At 41.7% G+C, this 23,692-nt stretch overlaps 1 protein-coding gene across 2 annotated transcripts in view; it reads right to left on the bottom strand.

Moving 5' to 3' along the window:
- fat3a (FAT atypical cadherin 3a) overlaps window positions 1-23,692 on the bottom strand; it is a 148,016-nt gene that overhangs the window by 69,553 nt on the left and 54,771 nt on the right. For both annotated transcript variants that reach the window (XM_062386145.1, XM_062386146.1), the window contains 4 exons: window positions 4,873-5,196; window positions 2,151-2,212; window positions 393-707; window positions 94-304 (listed from right to left, as the gene is read on the bottom strand). In XM_062386145.1, coding sequence (XP_062242129.1) covers window positions 94-304; window positions 393-707; window positions 2,151-2,212; window positions 4,873-5,196 — 912 coding nt within the window. The remainder of the gene's footprint in view (window positions 1-93; window positions 305-392; window positions 708-2,150; window positions 2,213-4,872; window positions 5,197-23,692) is intronic.

Below are 23,692 nucleotides of genomic sequence, written 5' to 3'. Positions count from 1 at the left end.
AGCCCCACTCACACCATGCACCGAGCCTGGACACACAATTGCTCACACTACACAAAGACCTCCACTCGCTTACAGACATCGTCCTCAATTTACCTGTAATGTCAAACCATAAGTGGGCAGAGCTCCTCTGCAAGGACACCACACCAACAATCTCAGCCACCTTATCATTTTCCATGACAGTGAAGTTGTAAAATGGATCATCAAAGAGCAGTGGTAGAGTCGAAGGAGTAGGTCGACGGACCCACTCAATGTGCAGGCGAGCTGTAGAGGACTTCTGAGGACGCCCATTGTCTGTTGCTTTGATCTGAAGCAAAACCGCACAGAAGTTAGTTAATGCCAATAATAAAGAAACATGCTAGCCAACATGCTTCATAATTGATTCGTTTGCGCACAGTTAGGATGTCGTAGCTTCCGGCAGTGAAAGCCTTGCGTGATGATACCACTGCTGTTTTGGGGTCGATGAAGAACTTCCCATCCTCGTTGCCATCCACAATGCTGTAGGAGATGTCGCTGTTGGGCCCCTCATCACGGTCGTAGGCAAACACCCGATATATGGGCTCACCCTTTTTCTTACGCTCTCTCTCTGGAAGTTTGACCTGGTAGACCTTCTCTGGAAAAGTGGGCTTGTGGTCATTTTCATCCAGGACCTGAACCATCACCCATACTGTAGTCTGTCTGGGACTAGGACCCCCATCTGACACCAACACCTGGAAGGGTGGAGCAGAGCGAGAGACTCAATACACATTCAATGGCCCCCGTTCAGACCTGGCATTAACACCACATCACAATTTGAGATGTCAAAGTAAAGGTAAAACACCTCAATGCACTGCTCAGTGCACAGATCTTGACTTGTTTGTGGCAACTTCCACAATTTCAAATCAGATCACAACATAAAATGAGATCGGCTTTGGCTCAGGAGATAGAGCAGGTAATTTACCTACCAGAAGGTCTGTGGTTCAATCCCAGTCTCCACTGATATTGCAGGATTGTCCTGAATCAAGATCCTGAAACTCAAATTGCCCCTGACGGCTATGTGTGATTGATGTGTGTGAAACTGCTTCACATAGAGCAGTGGTTCTCAATTTAAACCATGTACCACCTTAAAAAATGTTGGGCTCTCCAAGTACCACTGTTATGACCAACATTACAAAGCAGTATCATACGCCAAACCTATTCAGCTATAGACAGTTCACTTAAGGGAAAAGTTTATTCCTAATAAGAATATTAGGAATAAACTCCGCCTCCTCCAGCTAAAATCTACGGTGGAAACTTCTAGTGATAACGTTTGTCTCAAGTTCAATTCAGCATTATGAGCGGTTGATTAAATAAAAGGGTTAGGGCTAGGGTTATTGTGAAGCTTATTAATGATCCCAGAACCTGAGGGAAAAATAACAACATATAGGCAGAGGCACAAACACAGACGGCGCTGCTCTATGTGTGTCTCTCTCTCCCTATCTCAGCTGATAAGTTGATTTGTTTGTCATCACAATATCAACACTGATCATCACATAATGATCAATTAATGAGTTGAATCAGCTGACAAACTCTCTCTCTGTGGATGGGCTGTTGGCCTTCTCCCAGGTATGGAGCTGTCAGCAATCTCTGACATCTCCGCCATTATAACACCAATCATGAACAGATAAACTTAGAGCTACTCACTTATGATTTGATCTTTCAGGATGGATTTTACATAATACCATGTCTGAAAAGGGCTAATGTTACCTCTGCATTTAGTAGGGAACCTAATATGACTGTGGAGGTGAGGGACTGGGGGAGCCCCTTCAACTGCACCACAGAGGAGTAATCAGCACAGGTTAGAGCTGTTAGATGATTGATCCTCACGCTTAAAAGGCAGAGACACACAGAACACTCGGAGACTGAGAGATACAGCAGACACTCAGGAGAGACTCCTCCAGACTGAGCCACAACGCTAACACGCCAGCATAAGCTGCTGGACTCTTTATGTTTAAGTTTGTTTTGGTGCAAATAAAACATGCTGAAAAGCAACAGAACTATGACTTAAACAGTTAAGTAACAGTATTTGGATCTTAGAATAAGGTTATTTCAGTTTCTGCGTGGGTTTGTGATTTGTTAAAGTTCTGTGGATTGGATATGTGTGGTGAACACTTTCATTACACACACAAACCTACCTCCAAAACATGCTCTGTTTGTTGTTCACGGTCCAGTTTCCTTGAGGTTGTGGTGATCAGACCTGTAACAGAAAACCGCAGAGACATGGTAATTATATGTGGATGTCAGACATGATTACTGACTTGATCTAAATAAATGCAGAAAGGAGACATTTTAACACAAGGGACGATGGAGGAGCCAAAGGAACTGTCCAGGAAAAGTTTCTGATGCTTCCGATAAATAAGAAGCTCTGTGGTTACAATTACTGTCTATTAAAGAAAGTAATCAATGGCCAGATCAGAAGTAACTGTCATCAGTGTTTGTTTAACTACTCTAACTGCCAAAAGAGGGATACAAAAGTTCGGTTCTCCAGGTTTATATGAAAAATGTGAGCAAAGGAAATAATTTAAGAAATGTGCATATTTGTCATAAAGTTAAGATATGGATATATGTTCTATGTAAAGCAAAGAGGTCTGATGTATGCACCTATCTTTTTACTCAACAGGACATTTTAAAGACTGCAAGCTATGTTAAATAAACTCATGAATATCATTAGCATGCATTATACTCATAAGTTATGTTCACATGTATTCAGTCAGTTTGGTTAGCGTTTGTTGGTTGTCACTCATTTCGCACATCTGATGAATGTAAGTCTAATTTTACAATCCATTACTAGTGAGAAAGAGCTTCTTTTCTGGATAGTAAACCATTACTAGATCAGCAAAATAAGACTCGAATTATAACAAAATATAATTAATAGACTGATTGATATACATGCTTTTGATTTTCTTTATCCAGAGTGTTAGTATTTCTGGTCACATCCAAGTTGTAACGATCTGGCAGTTAAGATTTTGTAGAAGTGTTTTCTGTTAACGGTTAGATCTCTGTTGTTTTGTGTTTGAGTTGTTTTCATGTGTACATTCTGTTTCCTGTTTTATTTTGTAGTCTCTGTTCCTTGTGGGTTGTTTCGGTCTTCACTTCCTGTCTTGGTGATTGTCTGTCTAACTCCTCATGTGTTGCACCTGTGGCCAATTACCCCTGACTTCCCTGTGTATATAAGCCTCTGTCTTTCCCTTTGTCCTTGTCGGATTGTCTGTTTTGCTTCTTGGTTTTTGTGGTTCCTGTTCATCTACCCGCTGTCCTGTGTTCCTGTCCTGCCTTGTGCTGATTCCCTGAGCCTCTTCACTTTGAACTAGTGATGGCGAGATGAAGCTTCATGAAGCTTTGAAGCTTTCCATCCAATTGGTTCGCTCATGGGCCGAAGCTTCATGGTGCTTCATTTGCTCTACTGCGCCATCAAGTGGACATTAAATGTAATGTAATTATAATGAAACCATGGCTTTGGTGTGTGAAGCTTTGAATTGAATAAACGAATTAATGATGTTTGTGATGCATATACACAAACACGTACAAACTGGATAACAGTTAATATATTTTTATTTAAAAACAACAGCTTCTCAACAGTGCTGGGTTTCAGGCGGTTTCATTTTTTTGAAATAATTTCGCCTGCTTTAGAAACGATCATTTCACAGCGCACAGATAATGCTGGGGTAAAAATAAAAGATACCGCAAGTTTGTACAAGTTAGGAAATAAATTCCTTTTCTCCCTCCAATACTCAGCATATATTGCAAGCAAACGCACAATAAAGTCCCAAGACTAGTAGTGTGGGGGGGAATCCATTGCGTTTCGCGGCCCCTTTTATTTTGAATCGCACACCAAACCCGCGAACCCTTTCCTGAATCAGTGACGTGCTCGGCCGGCTTGCGAGGCTTCGAACGTCATCACATACGTCATCAACACAAGCCTCGATACGCGCTTCATAAAAATCATCCTTGATTACTCGACACACGCTTCGAAGCCTCGACACGGGAGGACACATCACAACTTTGAACCCCTCGTGTAAGCTTCCTTGTCTTTTTGTTTAGTTTAGTTCTTTTACATTAAATAAGTTGTTTTTGTTAAACACCTCTGCATCTGGGTCCATCTCCTTCCACAAACGTGACACAAGTGTCCAAAAGCCCTGACATTCATATTCGACTCGAAACGGCATCACTTACCCCGTGTTTTAAAGTCTAAATGTCCGCTGATATCTTCCGATGAGGTGCATCAAGGGACCATCAGAAACGCTAATGTCCTAGCTCAGCCACCTCGCATGGACTTTCAAGCAGTCAAAAATGCGTTATTAGGGCCTTCGCACTGTTGGTGCGAAGGCCCGAATAGGTAGATACTGTGCTATGCAGTGAGGAACTTTCTGACATCACACCAGACCTGCTACAAGCGGAAGCGCCCATTGGTTTTAGCCTTCTTGCTAGCAGAGCAATGCCCAAAGATCTGAGATCATAGTCAGGGTTCAGAACTTGCTTGTACACACAACGCAGTTTACACAGAGAATAGATAAAACAAAAACAGATATAAAAAAGATAATGGATAGGCCCCCTTAATGACTTATTTGAGTAATGCAATGCTTTTAACTACCAGTTTTATCTCCCCTTTCTACATTGTGAATACATGTGCATTGTAACTGCTTCTTTGATACTATGTGGAGTTAATGCCATGTAATAATGAGCCCTGTTTCAGGAAGACTGAATTTGCTTTATTAAGGTTCATGTGTGGCTTAAATATATATTTCCAATATTTACTTTACTGCTGTAAATTATTTTTCCTTTCTTTTATGTTAGAGGTCTGTCAAGCAAGCAACAAAAGTTTGAGATGTTTAAAGGATAATTCATGATCCTTCTTACCGGTGCGGCCGTTGATGATGAAGAAGTTCTGTGGATTTCCACTGATTATACGGTAGTTAAGCCTGTCAGCAGCAGCGGGGGGCGTGGTATCAGGGTCCTGGGCTTGAATCTGGATTACAGATACATCACGTGGAGAGTTCTCAGGCACTGAGCGTCTGTACAGTGGCTCTGAGGTCAGTGGGGCATTGTCATTAATATCCTCCACCTGGACGAACACCTCGATAGTAGTGAACTGGGGAATCACGCCATGGTCGCTGGCATACACAGTTAGCCAATACGAATCCTTGGTCTCTCGGTCCAGCACATCAGTAGTGTAGATCATTCCTGTTGGGGAGGAGAAAAAGAGAGCAACACTTTCTTATTATTTATATCCTTTACCTTGTTTGTTCTCATTATACAGATGTATTTTTGAGTGAACTGTGGTCTAGGTCTTGATCAGGAGGATAATTATACTGTATACAAAGTAACATCAAGACTGTCATTTACTGCATTGGCTGAGCCAAAAATATACTTTTTCATCCAGGGTAAAAATGTCACTGTACTTTATAGCAGGAGTCCTCAACACAATGAGTGAAAGGCCAGGAGAGCATGTAACAAACACAACACACAGCTACCAACGCATCCACCATTTGCAAAATAATATTTAACATGCTCAAGAGTTTCCAACGTTGACCTGAATTTATGTCCTTGAAATGCCCACATAGCATTGTGTCAACAGGGTTCCTATTGCCTTGGTCCAAAGGACTTTCCAGGGTAACCAGTAGACTCTTCTTACTGTTGTGCAATAGTACGTAAAAAGTGTTACCATAGAATGGTGTGCCTTTAGGCACTTAATAAATTTGGTTATCAAAATAAAATGTAAAACATTAATATTTAAAATATTAATATTAAATCATAACTTTAATTGGTTAAAGTTATCGCGGGGCACCACCCTTCATAGAAGGGAAAAGATAGCCAATTTATTGATTAAGATCAGTCTCATTTAGATCTAGTTCAATTAGAAATCTCAATATTTTACCATTAAAGATTATATAATGAACAATGAAGGTTATGGAGTTCTTAACAGTGTAACGGTTGGCAAAATTCACTTATGCAATATTAATGACAGAACATTTGTGAAAGAAGAACATTTATTATGAACATAATTAAGTATAAAAACACAAGTTACTAAACAATCAAACTAACTAACAAGGAGGTGTGCGAGTGTGTGTGTGAATGTAAATTAGCATGCTTTAAAGACTGGTCCCTAAGATAAGAGCCCCCCCACCCTGCTTCTGAGGTGGCTTCACGGGGGTAGGTTTAACTAGGTGGAGACTATGCGTGTGTCTGTGAAGATGTTAATCAGATAATGCAAAAGTCAGAGAGACCTACAATGGAGGCCTGTGAAGGGCCTAACTAACAATTACTTTCAAATAACTTGTTGCCACAATATCACACCACATATCAAACTTATAAACACACACCGATCAAATAAACAGTCTTGCTTAGCGTAGTATAATTATTAAGCCCAGATTATGTTACCAGTCCGAGGAAAAGAGGAAAAGAAGTTGCTGTTAAGTTTGCAGTTCTATGAGGTCTCCTGGCTTTGTGGTCGTAGAGTTCTGCAATCGCGATTCTGTCGAGCCGTGTGCTCAGATGCTGGTTGAAGTTTTCCTGCAGGACATCGCGTCGCTATATGGAGTTTTGTAGAGCTTGAAGGGCGAGGAGATTTCCTTGAGAAGGGTGCACCTCTGACCTCCGGTTGTTGGTTGGATAGAGAAGGAAGCTGGATCAGCCAGGCCCCCCCCCCCCCCCTTGGCGATGTAGGAGAAGAGAGGCTGGACAGCCTGCTGGACTTCGAAGGATTGTAGAAAGAGAGAGAGCTTGGGGAGACCTCTCCTTATATTGGCCCCGGTGACCTCACAGGTCTTGGACCAGAGTGACCAATAGGAGTTGACCCTGGTGGCTCTTGACACCTTTGTGTGATATTGCCCAGACCCCAGGACATGCAGCATCCTGTTACATCCTCTGGGAGACTGAGTTGCTTGACTTTCTAAGATCAATGGAACCTGTGGCATCTTGGGGGATTGAGTCCACTCCAGCACATGCGGCATGTTTGTAACAGGTTTGACTGACAAGAGGCCTGTGGTCTGCATAAAAATCATATCCCAACATTACTTACTTTTTGTCATTGCTGTGAGCTCTACAAACTTAGGTCTGACCCATCCATACCTTTCTTTTCACTTTTAGCAATAAATCACACACCCTGGACACACAGCAAAAAGAATAAATAATGCAATGGTTTATTGAATATTTCGAGCGTAGCTAGTGTCCAGCAGCCCACTACCCACTGGCAGTTATCATAGCAAAATAGGAATGTTGACTTTGTAAGTTTTGACCTGTACTGCTCATCTCATTTCTCCCTGATTGATCAAGTTTTAACAAATACTTCTATTCAATCAGCCTTCCGTCAGAGGCTGTTTGATAGCTGTGTCAAGACTTATTTTTTCGATACAAAGATGCCTCACAGCAGATTGGTTTAATGTGGCATATACAATTGAAGTAGTAGGTAAGTGTCTTAGTAAGATGTGATTGTATTCTTAATTATTTTGACTTTCAAAGCTAACAAATATTCTTAACTAGGATACCTCATGTTTGAGCCCTTTGATCTCCTCTGAGACTCTAAAGTTACAGTCCACATACACTCCTGATCAAAATCTTAAGACCAGTTAAAAAATTGCATGAATTTGCATTTTGCACTGTTGCATCTCAGGAAGGTTCTAAGTAGAGCTTCAAAATGCAAAAAGAATAGGCTGTTTAAGACCACAGCCTTTAAAAGCCAAAATCTGTGCAAAAATTATGATTCCATGTAATTTCCTGTCAAGTAATCACACTGTGAAGATCTCTTGATGGCAAAGGCAAAACAGCTCACCGTCTTTGAACGTGGTAGGATGGTTGAACTGCATAAACAAGGCCTCTCACAACGTGCCATCGCTGCTGAGGTTGGACGCAGTAAGACAGTCATTTTGCATTTCTTAAAAGATCCTCAGGGTTATGGAACAAAAAAATCAAGTGGTAGACCCAAAAAAATCTCACCGGCGCTGAGCCGGAGGATCCGAATGGCTGTCCGTCAAGACACGGACAGCCATTCAAATTAAGGCCATTACTGGTGCTGACTGCAGCCCAATAACCATCAGACGGCATCTGCGAAGGAAGGGCTTCAAAAACAAGAAACGTCTTCAAAGGCCACGTCTCCTTCAACGCCACAAAATTGCCCGTAGAGACTTGCAAGGGAGAACTAAACATGGGACATTCAAAGGTGGAAGAAAGTTTTACTCTCTGACGAGAAAAAATGTAACCTTGATGGTCCTGATGGCTTCCAACGTTACTGGCATGACAAGGAGATGCCACCTGAGATGTTTTCTACGCGGCACAGTGGAGGGGGCGCCATCATGATCTGGGGTGCTTTTTCCTTCAATGGAACAATGGAGCTCCAGGTTGTGCAGGGGCGTCAAACAGCAGCTGGCTATGTGGAGATGTGGCAGCGGGCATCCCTCATGACTGAGGGCCCTCATCTGTGTGGTAACGACTGGGTTTTTCAGCAGGACAACACTCCAATTCACAATGCCCATCTGACCAAGACTTTTTTCCAGGAGAATAACATCACTCTTTTGGACCATCCTGCATGTTCCCCTGATCTTAATCCAATTGAGAACCTTTGGGGATGGATGGCAAGGGAAGTTTACAAAAATGGACTTCAGTTCCAGACAATGGATGCCCTTCGTGAAGCCATCTTCACGACTTGGCGCAACATTTGCACTAGCCTTTTGTAAACACTTGCATCAAGCATGCCAAAATAAATGTTTGAAGTGATCAACAATAATGGTGGAGCTAGTCATTACTGAGTCAGTTTTTGACACTTTAATTTCTATTTTAGGAGGGTTTTTTTTTTTTTTTTAGCTGTGGTCTTAAACTTTTGATCAGCTGATGAACAGCCTACTTCAGTTAAATTGTTGTTTTCAATAAATTGCCTGCTCACAACTTTTGGGCTCTTGTTCCCATTTCTTCTTTTTGCATTTTGAAACTCTACTTAGAACCTTCATAAGATTCAACAGTGCAAAATGCAAATTAATGCAATTTTTTAACTGGTCTTAAGATTTGATCAGGAGTGTATCTCCCCCCCCACACACACACACACATACTCATGCACTCCCACGCACACAGCAATGAGCTGCCTCATAAGAGCTCTTGACAGCCCAAACCATGTTCTAATAAAGCACTTTGTTCCTTTCATCTAAATGCAGACAGGATGAGTAAAAAACTACCTGACCAGAGACTTTTAGACAGATGAAACAATGTGACCCATGGATATGTGGGTGGGGGGATATCAAGGCCAAAGACAATCTGTTAAACATATGATCTAATATATATATAATATCTGACAACAAAATGGGATAAGTTTAGTCCTAGGGGAAGACATGAGCACGTCCAGAGATATAAGAAATGCAGGGAAGCACCAAAAATCCACTGGAGAGGCAAAAGGAAAAAAAAGACCGTTGTTTAAAGTTGCGCCAGGCGAAGCTAGCGGAGAAGAAGGAGCAATGAACATGGTGGAGATACTTCGAGAACTGAAAGAATTACGGAAAGAAAATCAGGAATCGTTTACCGACACCAAAGCCTCGCTGTCTAGACTGGAAACGTCGGTAACGGACCTAAAACAACGGCTGGAGAAACTCGAACAGAGGGTTGAAGAGACGGAGACCATAGTCGGCGCAGCTGAATACACTAGTCAACGACATGAGCGGCTGCTCCGGCACCTGGTGAGATGCGAGGCGGCCCTCACAGACCTATGTGATGACCTGCAGAACCGAATGCGCCTCAACAATCTGAGAATCAATCAAGTCCCTGAAGAAAGTGAGAAAGGAGATATGACTGGATTTGTTAACAACTTATTAAAGCCATGCTGCAGCTAGTGCCTGAAATTAACGTACACATCGAGAGGACGCACAGATCTTGGGGGCTAAAACCAGACACCACCTCCTCTCTCAGTGAGATTTCTGGACTGCACAGTGAAAGAAGCAGTACGTCAAGCCTGGATGCAGAAACAAGTCCAGTTTTAGGGAAAACTCATATACGACCAAGATTACTCTCCGGAGGTACAGAGGAAAAGAGCGCGGGTACGTGGAGTTATAAAGCAGCTGAAGGAGAAGGGGATTCGGGCGGGATGTCGCTTCTCTGTGCAGTTGAGAGTGGCCTGGGAGACGGAAGTGAAAACTTTTCCAACACTGGACGAGGAAACAGCTAGCCACACTGAATATAAGTGATGAATATATGTGAGTGATATTATCCAAGATATCCAAGATGGGACAAAGATCTCACCAGGGAATTGGTTATTTTCTTTGTTCTGTGGTCTGTTTGGCACTTTGTGCATATTCCCCAGAAAGAGTTAAGGCCGGCGCATGCTTCTGCATTTCACGGTTCTGCAAGCGCAAGAGCCCTTCCGGGCCCCTTACGTCCAATTTTTCTAACTATACGGCAAAGCTCTGTGAGCCTTACGCAGCCCGCAAGGGATGTGATTGGTCTGCTAACTACATCCTTTCCGGAGTCACATTTCCGGTTTCATGCCACATAATACCGGCAGAAACAACGGACTATTTAGGAGAAAGAATATGGACTATATAGAAGAGCGTTTGGTAGAAGAGAACCGAAATTGCTTTTTAAGAGGAGCAACGCTTGGGGAAGCTTGGGGAAGCATGAATGACAAAGAGTCCTGCGACACAGCTGCGTGAAAGCAGCTGACGCAGTTGCAGAAGCATGCGCCGACCTTTAGAGGTCACAACTCTCTGCCTATAATACAACCGGGGTGGTGGACACATTTCTTCTGCCAGCTGGTTTTATGGAGGTCAAAAGTGTTTATTTGGTTCATTTAAATATGTTTGTTTTTAGTTCTTATATCCTTGACATGTCTGTTAAGTCCACACAAATACATGAGGTAATTTTTGAGGTATAGCTTTTTATATTAAACACAGGGGATTTTGGGCGAAGGAAAAAAAACGAGAAAGAGGATGTCTGATTTAGGGGTTGTCAGTTACAATGTTAGAGGTATCGATCATCCTATAAAGAAGAAAACAATTCTCTGAGGTTTCCACATATTTTTACCCTGTTAAAAGGGTTTTTTGTAGTTTTTCCTTACTCTTGCTGAGGGTTAAGGACAGAGGATGTCACACCCTGTTAAAGCCCTATGAGATGAATTGTAATTTGTGAATATGGGCTATACAAATAAAATTTGATTGATTGATTGAATTCTAGCTCACTTGAAAAAATTCAATTGATCAATAGGTTTACTACAGGAAACTCACCTAAATGAGGCTGAACGACTTTGATTAGTCGATCCAGTGGCTTGCCAGGAAAACTAAAGCTGCAAAAAATTTGTTGAATGAGATGGGGCTTGTAGATGGCTGGAAAGCCAAGGATCAACAACAAAAGATTTCACATTTCTTTCTACGGTTAATGGGTCATACTCCAGAATTGATCTGAGTTTCATTTAAAAGCAGAGTCTTCATAAAATGAATGAGTGTGTTGTGGAACATATTACTCTATCTGATCATGACCCAGTAAGACTGGTTTTCGAAAAGACATTTTAAATACTGGAGATTAAATATATCTTTGCTACAGACCCGATAACCCAAGAACAATTAAAATAAACTATAGAAAAATACTTTGCCATAAATGATAGTGAAGCAGTATCCCCTCCACCCTTTGAGATGGGGCTACGGTTGTGCTGAGAGGGAAATGTATAAGAATAGCTGTTACATTAAATAAAAACGGAAAGTGATATGAAAGATTAGGACATGAGCATAGAGTAACTGAGGACAAAAATATATTGAAACAACTACAGGAGTGTAGAACTGCTCTGGATGAACACGCATAGCTGATGGAGCGCTCAGATATACAAACCAGAGATATGAGATGGGGAATCGATCAAGCCGGCTACTTGCCTATCATTTGAGAATACAGCAGTCAAACCGTATTGTTCCTAAATAAGGCATTCAACATCCTAAGCTGAGGTTTCACATCCAGTAGAAGAGGCGTTTCAAACTTTTACAAGAATCTTTACGATGTACCAGAGGAAGCACCAAGCACCAGAGGGAATATTTAAAGATCTTAATTTACTAAAGCTATCGGAAGCAGAGGCGGAGGAGTTGACAGCCACAATTCTAGAAAGTGAAATAGAAGGAATCATCAGGTCTTTGACGAATAACTAATCTCCGGACACAGATGGTCTGCCTGGTGAATTCTACAATACCTTTATGAAGAAGCTTGTGCCTAAGCTTTGTAGGGTCTTTAACCTATGCACTACATGAAAATGACCCACCCAAGAGCTGGTCAGAAGCCATGAAAACAGTCATACACAAGAGGGGAAGGATCCACTGGAGTGTTGAGCCTATAGGCCAATTAGTCTGCTTGGGAGTGATGTAAAGATTCTTAGTTCTATACTGGAATAGAATGCAGAAATATCTAAGGAATTTAATCAATCCTGATCAGAAGAAGCAAATAATATTAGAAGAGTTATAAATTTACAATCAGTAGCAAGAGACTCTGCCCGTCCTTCAATGCTTCTCAGTCTTGACGCTGAGAAGGAGTTTGATAGGGTGGACTGGTCGTATTTAAATTATACTATGGAATGAATGGGATTTAATTTTACATTTATTAGATTAACAAATAAAGACCCAATATCAAGGGTTAAGGTTAACAGACACTGCTCTCAATTCTTCAAACTTAAGAAGGGGGTTCGGCAAAGAAATCCAGTGTCTCCTATTTTGTTCGCACTGAGTATCGAACCGCCGGCCTAGTTAATAAGGGGTAATGATCACATTGAAGGTATAGCAGATGAGGGGGGTGTGATGCATAATATATCGTTGTTTGCAGATGATATTATTTTGTTTATAAGAAATCCATTGTCATCAATACCAGCGGTTATGCATTGTCTGAGGAACTGTGGGGAAGTTTCAGGACATAAGGTTAACGAGGAGAAATCTGAAGCAATGAGAATTACAGGAAGCTGGCCTACACAATTGGACAGACTTGTGATGTTTAGATGGTAGAAGGGGGGGTTTAGGTACTGGGGGTGATTTTGACTCCTATTTCTTCTAAATTATACAGCGCAAACTATGAAAAACTTATTTCCCAGATCAAAAATGAATTGGAAAGGTGGGAGATGGTTCCCATCTCTTTGGTGGAGAGGGTAGAAACCATTAGGATGAATGTTCTGCCAAGGCTGTTTTTTCTCTTCCTATTGCTGTCCCGGTATCTACTTTTAAGCTCAGATAGCCTGGTTTCCCGATTCGTATGGCAGAACAAGAGGCCTAGAGTGAAACTCAAGGTTCTTTGCTTACATAAAGAGAAGGGTGGCTTTTCTTTGCCTCATTTCAGAAGTTATTACTAGGCAGCACAACTTAGAGTACTGGTATCCTGGATGAGATTGGATATGGATACAAAATGGGTAGATATAGCGCAAAGTTCAGTAAACACATCACTCTCAGCCCTCCTCTTTCTGACGACAAATGCATGGCGTAAACTCAGGGTACAAAATGAATGGGTTAAGTATACATTAAAGGTTTGGAAGAAAATAAGACAGGTATTAAACCCACCATTATCTGTATCTAGGGCAACAAAAATAGCTGCTCTGTGATTTTCTGCCAGCTAAATTGGTGTTAGTAGATGGGCGGAGAAGGGTTTGATCACAATAAGTCAATTATTTGAAGGAAAGACTCTGAAGGCTTTCACACAGCTTCAAGCAAATTATGGAATAGAAGCTAATGATCTATTCCGATATTTCCAACTTCTGCCCTATTTGACCACACACAAGAAATGGGACAAGTTAAGGAAACACCAGGACATTTTGAACAGTACTGGTTGGAGATAGCTGAGTATCGAATTCAAACGAAACATATAATATCCTGTTTATACAGTAGAATTTATATGGATAAATCTATTGACACATGGATATAAAAGGTAAATGGGAATAGGAGGCTAACACCATTATTGCAGATAGTACTCCAACCTGGCTGTGAATTGCATGGAAAGTTTAACTGCAACCGTACGACTCCGTATGGACATTTACTTAGCAAAATGGACACCTGGTAGCCTGGATGCCAGACGAACTTAGCCCCGCCCACAACATTTGAGGTCGGGAAGTTCGGTCTGGAGTCGCTCCGTTGGGAAGAAATTATGCCCGACCGGGCCAATCAGATTGTCAGGACGGGCTTTATACGATGATGGACAGATGATCAACAGTAACATAATCAACCACGTCATCAAAGTGCCCTTGGGTTGAATTCATTTTCAACAAACATGCCTGCCGCTGGATTAGAAGGAACAGAGAACGTGGAGGCGACGCCAAAGCACCGCGCTAATCCCTATCGCGCCGGCGCTTGGCTGTTCACACTGGACACTGAAGCGACGCTGAACAGCCGGGCAGCGCTAATAATATCACCTGTTGATCCAGTAGTTTAAAACATATACTTACTTGTTGCTCCAACATTAAGCAACAGCGTCCCAACATTTGTCTTTCTTGGTGTTGTCTTTATACAACATGTTTCAAGGGTCATACAACTCACTGCACTTCTCCACTTCAATTATTCATTTAATGTCATCAATGTTGAAGAACTTCGCTGTTTGCTCCGTTAAATGTCGGGTGTGGGGGGTAAATTACGTATTCTCCACTCAAGCCGATGTGGAGAATACGTAGCCCCTCTCTCTCTCTTTTTATCTTTATCACTGCTTGTGTGGCTGTAGTGGATGGGCAGAGGGGGACATTTAATAATGTCATTGGTCAAATTAAAACTCCAGGACAACAGAAGGGTATTCAAAGTATGGGATGCATATTTGATCATTTATATCATATAAAATATGTCATCAATATAGTTTAAAATCGTTTTTCAGTGTGTTTTCTGGTGCGATACACTCGCGTCAAGCGCAAAAAATAGTCTTGACGCCGAAACGATCGCTGCACGGCACGAGGCAGCCTTGGCGCAGCGCGGCGTTTCAGCCTCCGGTGTGACCCGCACAAAGTTTTAACATGGAAGTGGATGGGAGCCAGCTGTTATTTAAGGCTTGGCGCTGCGCTGAAGCGTCGCTTCGGCATCGCGTCAGCGTCCGGTGTGAACCCGGCGTTAGTAAATAACTCATAATGCGTCGCTTAACATACGTCACATACTCGTGGCTCTGTTTGGTTGTAGGTCTATCCAATTGAGACAAGAGGCATTTTTTGTTCTGGTTCAGTTGAAACACGCCCCATAATCACAGCCCAATGGAGCGGTATCAGACTCACATTCTGACTAGAATTGTGAGTATGACAACGTCAGGCTAGACACCTGGTATAATGTATGTTAAAATGAACATTCTGTTGACATTTGACTGGACAAGCTGTATTGAATATGAAACCAAATGTGAACCCATTGGGATAACCCTTCTGCCATGTGTTTTATTTTTATTTGGTCTGCACTTGTAATATTGTATGACATGCTGTGTGAGACTCACTGTCAAGGAACTTATCCTAATAAAAGTAACAAAAAAAAGAAAAACTCATCTGCCAACAGTGTGTGTTTGTGGGAGTGTGTGTGTCTGCTTTCAATATTCAATTCAAGATTCAAGATTTTATTATCAAATGCACAACAATAACATTAAGCAGTTGCTGGCAGTGAAATGCTATAGTCACAGGCTCTCTTCTAGCAAAACTCAAGTAATAACAACCTAAAAAATAAAATAGAAATAGTATAAAATAGAATATCAAAATTTAAAAATTGAAAATAAAGTATATATATATCTAAACATATATAAAATCAGCTGAAGAGAAAATAAAACAACAATAGTGCAATTTGTGCAGTGGCGCAAATATGCAAATATGTCAAGGTTCTAGTTTGCCGGAGTTATTGCAGTTCAGAGGAGTTTAAAAGTCTTATGGCCTGGGGGATGACACTGTCTCTGAGCCTGGTGTTGCGGGCCCGGATGCTGCGGTACCGTCGGCCAGATGGCAGCAAGCAAAAATGTTTATGGCTGGGGTGAAAGGGGTCTTTAATAATCTGGCTGCTCTTCTTCCTGCACCGCTGGGTGTAGAGGTCCTCTATGGATGGTAGCGCTAATCCTGGTGATGTGCTGGGCAGACTTCACCACCCGCTGTAGAGCCTTACGGCTCAGGGCGGTGCAGCAACCATACCAGGCGGTGATGCAGCCTGTCAGGATGCTCTCTAAGGTGCACCTGTAGAAGTTGCAGAGAATCCTGTATTCCATGTGGAGCTTCCGCAGCCTGTGGAGGAAGAAGAGTTGCTGCCTGGCCGTCTTCCTGATGGAGTCTGTGTGATGGGTCCAGGTCAGGTCATCAGTGAGGTTTTCGTGTGTGTTTGTGTGTTTGACAGCAGTATTTATTAGGCATATTGTCAAAATGGCTGACTACTTCCTTCTAAAAGCATCACTTTTCAAGTGAACTCCTCTATAGCTTTCACAAGTACTGCTGGCTAGAAGCACACACACACACATGCATGCACACACTTATACACAGATTGGGGTATCTTTGGCATGGCAGTGTAAAGCTCTTAGCCTGAGATAACAGAGATATTTAGAGTGGATGTTGCTGCTGCAGCTTTTAGGACGACTGTAAAAGGTGGACACACCGGAGCATTACAGGACCTTTTAAGGTAAGGGTACAAACCAAGAACAGCAGAAAGTACAATTTGCCTTAAAAAAGTCAAACCACAAGTGCTACATCTAAGTGCCATATATAAGCGCAACTAAACGTTATCATTAAGGCCCTAGCACCTCTGGTGGGAGGCCCTATTGAAATTGTAGGCATTATTAGGGCCCGAGCCCCGCAATCGGTGGGAAGCCCTATTGAAATTGAAATGATTATTATTATTATTATTTTTCTCCAGCTTAAATGAATTGCCTTTTTGAGGGCTTTATTGTGCTCAAAAAGTTGTAGGAGTTTGCAGTAAATTCGAAGGCGGCGAAAATTTACGTATTCTGGAGTATTTTGAAAAGGGCATGGCAAAATGGCTCAAGTGCGCCACCTACGGAAAAGCCCCTCATTTAGCATTCACCGATCCTCACAAAAATAAAGACTATTGTGTATCATGACTAGATGCACAAAAAAGTCCATCAGTGCATTGTGAAAAACGCAACAGGAAGCCCGCCAGAAGAAACGCCATCAAAACACGAGCTTCTATATCTCAGACATATTTGGTCTCATCGACTCTTAAGTAGACATGTAAGACAAGAGTTGCGATCTGAAGACATCAACACAAATATTGTGACTTCAAATCACAGCACCCCCTGGAGGCAGCAGGAAATGTCTTGTTTTTGGTACATCTTACATTTAGATGTACTTGTTGTAGGGCCTTTATCAGATCAACTTAAAAATTAGACGAATCTCTACAAAAAAAGATGAAGATATAAAGTTATCGAAATTTAAACTTTTCATCAATCCGTTTGTCCGTGGTGAGGCTTATAAGTTTGATAAACAAAATGAAAACACCATGTCTGTGTTTTGATCAAACCATAGTCTCAAGCCTGAAACATGCTTCTGCGTTTTCACGGGCCCGTAAGCGCAAGAGCCCTTCCGGGTCCCTTACGTGCTTATGTATCCCTCCTTACGTGCTGACGAGTGTCGACCCCCCTTTCTAAAATTTACGTCAAAGCTCCGCAAGCTCACTCAGCCCGAAAGGCTGTGAAGGGTCTGCTCTACATCCCTTCTGGAGCTGCATTTCCGGTTTCATGCCCCATAATACCGGCAGAAATCAAAGAAGATTTAGAAGAACGAATATGGACCAAATAGAAGAGCACTTGGCAGAAGATATCCGATAGTATGATCACTTGTATAACCTGTCACTGACTGGCGGATTTGTCCGCCAGAAAAAGGCTACGAGGAGCCGCAGTGGCTATGTAAATAAACAATCGACGAAGAAGAAAGAAGGCGTCTCTAAGGTCGTCTTCGACAAAAAGCATTACTCTGCCTAGTGTTCTGGCGCGGAATGGCTTTGTAAGACGCGCAACGGTTGGGGAAGCACGAATGAAAACGAGTCTTGCGCCACAGCGGCGTGAAAAGACGCAGACGCAGACGCAGTCGCAGAAGCATGTTTCAGGCTTCACACTGCTCTCTAGTGACTTACTATTGCCGCTACACCGGTGTACCGGCAATATTAAGTCACCAGAGGGCAGTGTAAGACCATGGTTTGATCAAGGCACAAATTTTGTCACCTAAGTCAGGGGCATGCAACCTTTACTATTGAAAGAGCCATTTCGTCCCCTCTTCCCCCAATTTAAAGCTGTCTGGAGCCGCACAACATATTTGATAACATAGGTTATAAAGTTATATATATATATATATATATATATATATATATAGTTATACAATATATATAAAAACTATAGTTTGTTGCATTTATTAAATAATAGAACGACAATAAAGAAAACTGTTGACATTTAACTGCTATTTTTACCTGCTAAAAAATAGGAAAACACCAAACTTTGACCGTGGCGTGGAGTCAAAGTCTGATCACATGCCATCAAAACACAAGCGTCTGTATCTTGGACATATTTGGTCCAATCAACTCCAAACTAGACATGTGAGACAAGAGTCGCGACCTGATGACATCCACAAAGACACCATGACTTAAAATCATAGTGCCACCTGCTGGCTTCAGGAAGTGAAGCGTTTATTCTTGCTGCAGAGCTTAAAACTCACGCAAGGCAGAGACATGCGCTTGGTCATCGATCGTTCTCTCTTCCCCGACCGCAACAGATTTGAAATTGCCTGTGCTCGGGCCCGTTAGTGCTACAACGTAGCCCTAGTTATTATTATTTCTCTTTGGGGGGCTTTTTCAGGGTCTAGAAAGCTCAAACAGTTGTAAAACTTTGCAGGAAATTCAAGGTCTGCGGATATTTTTGTGTTCTGGAGTAATTTGAAGTGGGCGTGGCAAAATGGCTCAACAGCGCCCCCTGGAACCAGCCCCTAGGTTTCCAATCATCGATCTTCACCAAAATCGGGGTATAGGTGTATCGTGTCCAGTCATGAAAAAAAGTCTCCTGGAGCATTGTGAAAAACAAAACAGGAAGTCCGCCATTTTTAATTAAGTGGCCATTTTGGCCATATTCCACATTTTTACTTTGATGTACTTGTCGTAGAGCTTTCATCTGATCAAAAAAAAAAATGATTAGGGGATTTATTTTTCGTCACACCGTGTGACCGTGGCGTGGTGTCAAAGTTTGATTAAACGCCATCAAAACACGAGCATCTGTATCGCGGACATACATGGTCCAATCGAGTCCAAACTAGACATGTAAGACAAAAGTCCCAGCTTGATGACATCTACACAGAAATCATGACTTGAAATCATACCGCCCCCTGGTGGCAACAGGAAATGTCTTTTTTTTTGCATATCTTACACTTGTATGTATATCTCCTCATCCATTGACCTCAACCATGTCAAACTGTATCAAATGGGTTTCAAGACATTGATAATGAAGGCATAAGATAACTGTGACTTTTCGTCAAACGCCATATTAATGGCGTGGCATCAAAGTTCTTCAACTCGCCGTGAAACACGAAATTGCTGTAACTTCAGTGTTAATGGTTCTATCTCACTGAAACTACATGTGTGTAGGAAAATGCCCCCCTGAAGATATTCATATGGTTTTAAGGAATGGGCGTGGAAAAACAACTGACTAGCGCCCCCTAACGGGCAGCCCCGGCACTACGATTGGCCGACATGTACAAAAATCGATTTTGCCATGTGTCTTTTCATAACAAACAAGTCTCTTGGATAGATATGCTAGACCAAACAGGAAGCCCGCCATTTTGGATTCAGTGGCCATTTCAGCCATATTCCACATTTTTACTTTGATGTACTTGTCGTAAAGCTTTCATCTGATCAACTTCAAATTCATATGAGTGTCATCACAACAAGATTGAGAAAAAAAATGATTAAGGGATTTATTTTTCATCACACCGTGTGAACGTGGCGTGGCGTCAAAGTTTGATTAAACGCCGTCAAAACACGAGCATCTGTATCGCGGACATACATGGTCCAATCGTGTCCAAACGAAGAACTGCTTCTGGTTGCTTTACAATATAGAGCTCAAATGAGCTCAGTCAAGTCATTGGATTAAGTTCAGAATTGTGACATTTCCTCAAACCAAGTAAACATTGATCTTTGGCGAAGGATCACTCTTTGCCAGACGAGACAATGTTACTGTGCATTGTCCTATCACTACCAAACTTCTGTCAAATGATTAGAGTACAAGCCTGAACAGCTCTATGTGTCAATATTTCCTCAGTGTCATAGCGCCACCTATTGATTATCCATGAAACAGGAAGTACTTGGTTATTCCACTCTGCACTATCCAACAGGCTCCAAACTACTGATCTCTGATCACAATCGTGACCTGAACAACTCCATATCTGAATATTAGGTTTAGGGTCATAGCGCCACCTACTGATCAGTGTGAAAATTAAGTTGTGTTAACATTGTCCAATTTACACAAAATTGCTCACGCTACATCAGAGCGCCTACATGAACAGATCTATATGACTGTGCTTAATAGTGATGGCGCCACCTACTGGCAACAGGAGGTAAGCTTTGTTTTAACTAAATCGAGTGATTTAACTATCACTCAAAGTGTTTATCTTTCCACAGTGCGCATAGGCCTGCAACGCAGAGACATGCGCTTGGTCATCGACCACTCTCTCCATCGACCGCTACAGGCTTCAACGTGTGGGTGCTCGGGCCCGCAAGTGCTACAACGTAGCCCTAGTTATTATTATTATTATTATTATTATTCTCCGCACAATGAATTGGCTTTTTGAGGAGTTCAACATGCTCAAAAAGTTTCTAAACTTTCCAGTAAATTAGAGTGGTGAAAATTTACATCTTCTGTAGTACTTGTTATTATATATATATATACTGTATATATCTTATTTTATTATTTAAAAAAACAGAGTTCATGATGGTTAGACATCGTCTTCTTAACCTCGGTGTCGGAGGAAGATGTGTAGTCTTGCTGCTGGCTTGATGTCAATAGGGAGCTTATTCCACCATTTGGGAGCCAGGACTTCAAACCACGCAGTTTTTTTGGGTGGCTAGCTTGCAGTCAGGGAGCAGCAAGACCATTGGAAGATGCAAAGCGGAGTAGACGGGCTGGGTCGTAAGGTCCGACCATGTTCTGGATGTAGACTGGGCTGGATCCGTTCACATCACGATACACAAGTACTAGTGTCTTGAGGCGGATGCGTCCAGCCACTGGTAACCAGTTAAAGAGGTTGAGTAGTGTGAGTGAACTTAAGTAGGTAGAAGACCAGCCGAGCTGCCACATTCTGGATGAGCTGCAGATGTCGGATCCAGACATTAGGGAGTTGCAATAGTCGTGAGATGACAAGAGCATAGATTCTTAGTGAGAAGGGGATGTAGGGATATTGTACAGCATGTATCTAGGTTAACGGGTTGTTGCAGTAATGTTGGCCGTAAGGGAGAGTTGGAAGGAAAAGTAGTAGTAGTAGTATATCCCTTTTTTTCTCCGTCCACCTCAGCAGGTCGAATTAGATTGGGTTTCTCCCAGTCTCTCCCAGTGGTTTCTGCACAGTCACCAACGTGATTGCTCATTGTGGGAACTATTGGGTTCCTCTATAATATTATAAGGTCTTAACCTTATTATGCCTGGAGAAAATGTTTGTCGTGATTTGGCACTATTCAAAAAAAACTAAATCAAATTGAAAACCAGCATTACAACACTTTAGGCAAATTCCAAACAGACAGATTAACAATGGGCACTGCAATTGCTTACTAAATGCCAATGCTCTGATGATTCTGTGTTTATTTTGGTTTGGTGGTATTCCCTCTCCCCCTCTCCTTTCTGTTCTTCCCTTGCAGGTTATGTGTGTGGCAGGGGGTTTGGCTTGTTTCTCCTCTGCAGCAGTTCATCAACCTCCCAATAAAAGCCTGGACTTGATTCCACTACTCCAGACGCCAGATTACTCTGTCTAGTTTGGTAGTGCGTTTCCTTATTATCTCTCGGTGTTGTTGTTTTGTGTAAAGTGACTTAACTGTGTTTTTTCCTCCGTTTTGCCTTGGTCTTCGATGTGCCTTGCTGCTCGCCGCGTTTGTTTGCGGTGCTGTATTTTTCGCTTCCTTGTGCTCAGCATTAAGTTCCTAGACACTTAGATACATGCGATAAAAAATGTTAAGACCTAAGAGAGTTGCGCAAAGAAACACTCCTTTTAGAATTGTTGAATCAGTCCTGAACACCCCTACAAACCACTGCTGCAGTACAATTCACCTCTCTGCTGTCCATTCCTTAGCTTACCCTAAACCACCATACCCTAAACTTCTGCACGAAAAAATTATTTAAAATCAGGAGTGTGAAATTAACAACAAATGTCACATGAGGAAACATCAGTCAACTTCCTCACAGCATAGAGCAGGAGCAAAACATTTTTGAAGCTGAATGATATAGGGCAGAGGTCTTCAACAGGGGTCCGCGACCCCTAGGGGGTCCGTGGAGGTACTGCAGGGGGTCGTGTAATGTTTGGTTGATTGGACAATTTTTTATATTTTTTATAATTTTTGATTTATTTTCTCACAATTTTTTTTTCAATTTAAATGTCTTTAAATACACATTAACATGCATCCAACATATTGAGAGGCTGATTTGACCCTCTGCCTGACAACCTCCATCCATCCAAGGTTAATTAAGTTGTGTGCTACCCATCAGGGTCCGACATCTCACTGATGTGGGAGTATGTGTGGCCTCCACAGATGGCTTGAGGATTCACTGTCTATTCTACATGTTTTTAAAATGAAAACATGAATCTGTGAATTACTTTAATAGCTCAGTGTTGTATGCAAGATGTATGTTTATACATTGCATGGGCATGGCCACCCTGTACTTTGCACATGTTTAAATTAAAAACATGAATATATGCACCCATGTTCCATTTTAATTAATTTGAATAGCTTAGTATTGAATGCCCAATAACAGGGTAGCTATGTTTATATATCGCACTAGGCCCAGTTTAATATAAAAAACAAGTGTATACAATATATATAGTAGGGGGTCCCTGCTCCATCTCTCCACCAGTTTGGGGGTCCTTGGCCTGAAAAACGTTGAAGACCCCTGATATAGGGTATATGGTGAGCATGTTCCTGAGGTAAAACTGCCATGGGATTATTGCGATCATTTATAGACGTTTTCAGTTTTTAGAACAAATTTATAGACAATAAGACGATTTGTCAGACAAGGCTGAAGAAGAAGATTCATTTAACATTAATGTTATTAATAATATTGTTTTTGATTAGATTTGATATCAATATTGAACAGTCAAAAACCTAAAGATTGACTATAAGACCACTCAGAATATAAAACAAATGTGAGTAAAACACAGATTCTGGCTTTTAATTATACCCTGTCCCAAGAAACTACAAAAACGCCTTTAAATGGAAATGGAACTCAGAAAGCATAAAATATCTTGGGGTAACCTTTACAAAACAGATAAGCCATCTTCAGAAAATAAATTATGATCAGATCCACCTACAAATTAAGAGGGATATTGAGAGATCTTGACCATATCACTGGACTTCAGTTCAAAAATCAACATTATTAAAATGAACATTTTCACAAGGCTGTTGTATTTTTCCAGTCCCTTCCTGTTAAGATACCGCTAGTAAGATTTCAAGCCTGGGACAAAATGATATTGAGGTTCATTGGGAGCGGTAAAAAACTAAGAATAAAATATAGCACGCTACAACTGGCTAAGAATCGGGGGGGGGGGGGGGGGGTATGGCACTCCCAA

Source organism: Platichthys flesus, chromosome 4 (assembly GCF_949316205.1).
Source record: "Platichthys flesus chromosome 4, fPlaFle2.1, whole genome shotgun sequence".
NCBI classification, from domain to species: domain Eukaryota; kingdom Metazoa; phylum Chordata; class Actinopteri; order Pleuronectiformes; family Pleuronectidae; genus Platichthys; species Platichthys flesus.
Note: the sequence above shows the minus strand (reverse complement) of the source record. Positions and strands in the feature narration are given on the sequence as shown.